Consider the following 3823-nt stretch of genomic DNA (forward strand, 5'->3'; position numbering starts at 1 on the left):
AGGGATTTCGCTGTTCTAGTTTGGGTTTTATTTCATATAGTTTATTATTTTTCTGGTTTTCCCAGTGGCTCTCCCACAGACTGGAGATATATATGCACACATACTTACTTATATATCATGACTGCTCATTTTAGCTAAGTGATCTAGACTTGAACAACACGGACTCGAGAAATTTTGATTTTGTAGCAATGTAAAAAAAAAAATCTTTTCCCAAAAGAAATGAATTTCACATTATCATAATATCATTTTTCATCCTCTTTTTTTTAATGGAAAGAGTTGCTGAATTATACCAAGAGAGTTTTTTTCTCTCTCTTTTTTTAATCCCTTGCCCATGTATATAAGCAGAGAGTATTTAATTATATATGTGTCTCTGATATAAGGTTGACGTCATCTGATTTGAAGGGAAGAAGTTCGTGATAGTGCCCAATAGTGTAATACGTGCGCACTTAGTATGACAAATAACTGTTACAGATAGAGATTCAAGGATTATAGATGTAAGTCATTGATCTGAGAGCTTTATAAAGATGTAGGGCTGGAGAATGTAGCCAGATAGAGATATATACATATCGAGACAGAGAGAGAAAAAATAGCTGAATAATATGGGGAGCCCATTACGCTGGATCGCGCCGATCGCCCGACTCGGTCGTCTGAAACTGAAAGCAAACTCGTTTGTTTTTTAGGCGACTGAGTTCCATCGGCCGATCCCATCCGTAGTGGGCACCCCATATTGTATATTTAAAAAAGAGTTGCTTCAAATCATAACGTAATAACAATGCTTCTTTAAAGATGCAAACCAAGATCGCTCTTTTCTCGAGGTACTATTATAAACGTTCGATATTATTGCTCATTGTTGGGTTGTGTAGACTGGCAATTAATGGAGATGGAGATCCTGGGAAACTGGAATCAAACGTAAGGCTTGGAAGAGCTTGCTCTGTAAAATTAGAGGGCAAAAGGAGGCACACAGAGAGAGAGAGAGAGAGAGAGAGAGAGAGAGAGAGAGAGAGAGAGAGAGAGAGAGAGAGAGACTGCTTGCATATAAAATAGACTAAATGTGTATAATTTCATGAGCATGAGCGTCGCTTGAATGATTGATTTCATTATTATATAAAGCACCTTGAGTCCAATCAAATAGGAGGCGTTGTAGAAATATACAAAAGAACAAACAACTACCACAAACTGTTTACCTGCAGGGAGATAAAAGGTTGGGCTAGTCGTCTAAAACCGAAACGATGCTTCTGCTTTTTCTCAGCCTGTGGGTGTCGAACCTCTGCCGTATCCAAGTCGCTCCAGCGACTAATGTGGGTATGATTCGGTGATTCTTTATCAGGGATGGGTGGGTGAAACCGATGTTGTGAAATTTTGTCACCGTTGTAGGTCTCTATATTGACATCACTATCCTGCTCATTCTCACTACTATCATCACCACCTACATCACTACCACTACCACCACTATTATTGCTTCCACCACCACTATTACTACCTTCACTACCACCATCACCACCACCACCATCACCATCATCACCACCACCAACACCACCTCCACCACGGGAAGTGTCACTACTAGAGTCTTGCCGTGTTTCCAAGAAAAGATTCCTGGAGAAAATTTGAGCAGTTTCCAAGGTGACTGATGTCTGTTGCGTCAGAAAATGATACCGTGTAGGAGATCCCAACATTTCATCTTTGGGAACGTTTACATCATTGTGCATAAGATCACCCCCCTCGTCATTTGCTGAGGAAACGATTTGTGATGCACCTTTCTCTAAATCCTGACCCTTCGAAGTTTTGGACGGCCTGTCTAATTCTTGGACACTGCTTGCGAGTCCTGTTGCTCCAAAGAAAGCTTTTACTTTGTTCTTTTCCAAAGGACCCAAGTACCTTTTTCGGTCAGTCAGTTTCTGATTATCGGATTTAAAGATTTCGGACTCGTTGATTGAGGGCTTAAGTCGACCATTCCTAGCTTTTGACAAAAATGTGTGCCCCGGCAGTGTTCGTTGGTTATTCTTATAAACAGGGTTGGTCTTTTTGCGAGAAACGTTCTTTGTTTTTGCCCGCTCCATGTGTTTCATTTTCCACTTCAGGAAATACACGGCTAGCGGAATCATTATCCCAGGGCCTAGAAACGCCAGCGATAACAAAAGAATATACGCCACAGTGTATTGTTTCTCATCCATTGGGGAACCCCTCCTTCCGTTCCTGCCAAACGCGCCACCTCCAGACCGACCTCCCTCACGGTGAAAAGGTCCAGGAGTCGGGACGTTGAGAAGCACGATCTCACACTTGCTGCCTCGGTACCCAGGAGCACATCCGTTGCAGTATCCCGTGTGAGGGTCGCAGCTGTTTCTCAGACAGCGAGGAGAGCAACGTTTCCCACAACCGTCCCCGTAGTAGCCAGGTCCACACCTGCTTAGACACTTCCTCCCTCTGAAGCCTGGCCGACATTTGTGGCAGTCTCCGGACAGCCAGTCGCACTCCCGGTTCACGCAACTGCTGGAGCAGACAGAGGCGCAGCTGGGGCCGTACACACCTGGCGGGCATCTCGTGCTACAGTCGGGGGGAAGGTAACCCGGCGGGCAAGAAGATGAGCCCACCATAGAAGTAAATGTCATCAAGATGGACACCGAATAGTAGTGAATAGAAATAAATCTAACACGATCCATCCTGAACAATAAACAATCTGCGGCAAAAATGGGAAACAGTTCTAATTTCAGCCTCTGCAAGGTGGAAATATCTCAGCTATCGCATAAAACACATTGTTTAGCTTATTATTACGGCAGTGCTTTCCTCTTGCAGTATCAGGAACGAAAATTGCTCACACTTTTGATGGCAAGGGAGTTAACTTACTATGAAACTATATCTAGATTGCCCTTCTCTTTATTCTTCCCCTTGTGTCCAAGAAGAAAACTAGATTACATTATCATGCAGTCCCGGAGCCAGTAGTGAAATGACTTCTCCACAATTAGATCTAGGATCTAGATTAGATTTAGATTCTAGATCAACTATCAAGCATTGAAATTGTTGTTTTTCTTGGAAAGAGATTTTTCTCAATTTTACTCAATGAGGTACAAAATAGAACTGTGAGGGTTTTTAAAAAAAATCAATATCATCCAATCTGATTGAAATAAATACTAGATCTAGAAATCTCTTCTATTTATTTCGATGGTCCATCCAGGTAATTGTGGAAATGTATCCATGAAGTGTTTATTGGCAGCCATTGCTTATTTCCTGAATTCCTCTTCCGTTTCGTGGTCCCTTGCACAAACTATGAAAGTAGTGAAAGAGTGAAGAGCGCATATTAAAATATGAGTTGAGATTTCGTCATCAGAAAGTGCGCTAAATTTAAAGCGATGTGAAATGATAACACACGTCTCCTTGTACGATGACAAGGCTTATATAGGCCTAGTACTTTTGAAGAAAGTTCACTTCTCCATTTGGGATGTTGAAATACTAGAAAAGTGTGTCCTCGAAAGTGCCTGTGGCAACATTATTATTTTATTCTTCACTGGATGCTGTTTTAGACAGCTGAGTTATTAGTTTAAAGAGAGGGAGAGAGAGAGAGAGAGAGAGAGAGAGAGAGAGAACATTTGAAGCTGGCCAAAATATTAAATATACACGTCACTGTAGTCACTGACTAAAACCAGCAGTGGACGCTCCATCTAAACAAAGCTTGAGTGCCGTGAACGTAGCCTCAACAGCGCCTGCAAACTGCATTCAGGGCGCCGTGAACGTAGCTTGCCAACTACATTCACGGCGCCGTGAACCTAGCCTGCGATAGAAAAAACGCAAGGCTTGGGGGAAATGGAAAGTGGCCGTTTGTACAGGTGGC

General features: G+C 42.5%; 1 protein-coding gene across 1 annotated transcript in view; it reads right to left on the reverse strand.

Annotated features, from left to right (window-relative positions):
• LOC101864087 overlaps window positions 1-2944 on the reverse strand; it is a 12573-nt gene extending 9629 nt beyond the window's left edge. The window contains exon 1 of the mRNA XM_005106593.2: window positions 1185-2944. Within this exon, the coding sequence (XP_005106650.1) occupies window positions 1185-2657 (1473 nt within the window). The 5' untranslated portion in view covers window positions 2658-2944. The remainder of the gene's footprint in view (window positions 1-1184) is intronic.
• Between the last annotated feature and the right edge of the window lie 879 nt (window positions 2945-3823).

Source organism: Aplysia californica, unplaced genomic scaffold (assembly GCF_000002075.1).
Source record: "Aplysia californica isolate F4 #8 unplaced genomic scaffold, AplCal3.0 scaffold00545, whole genome shotgun sequence".
Classification (NCBI taxonomy): Eukaryota; Metazoa; Mollusca; class Gastropoda; order Aplysiida; family Aplysiidae; genus Aplysia; species Aplysia californica.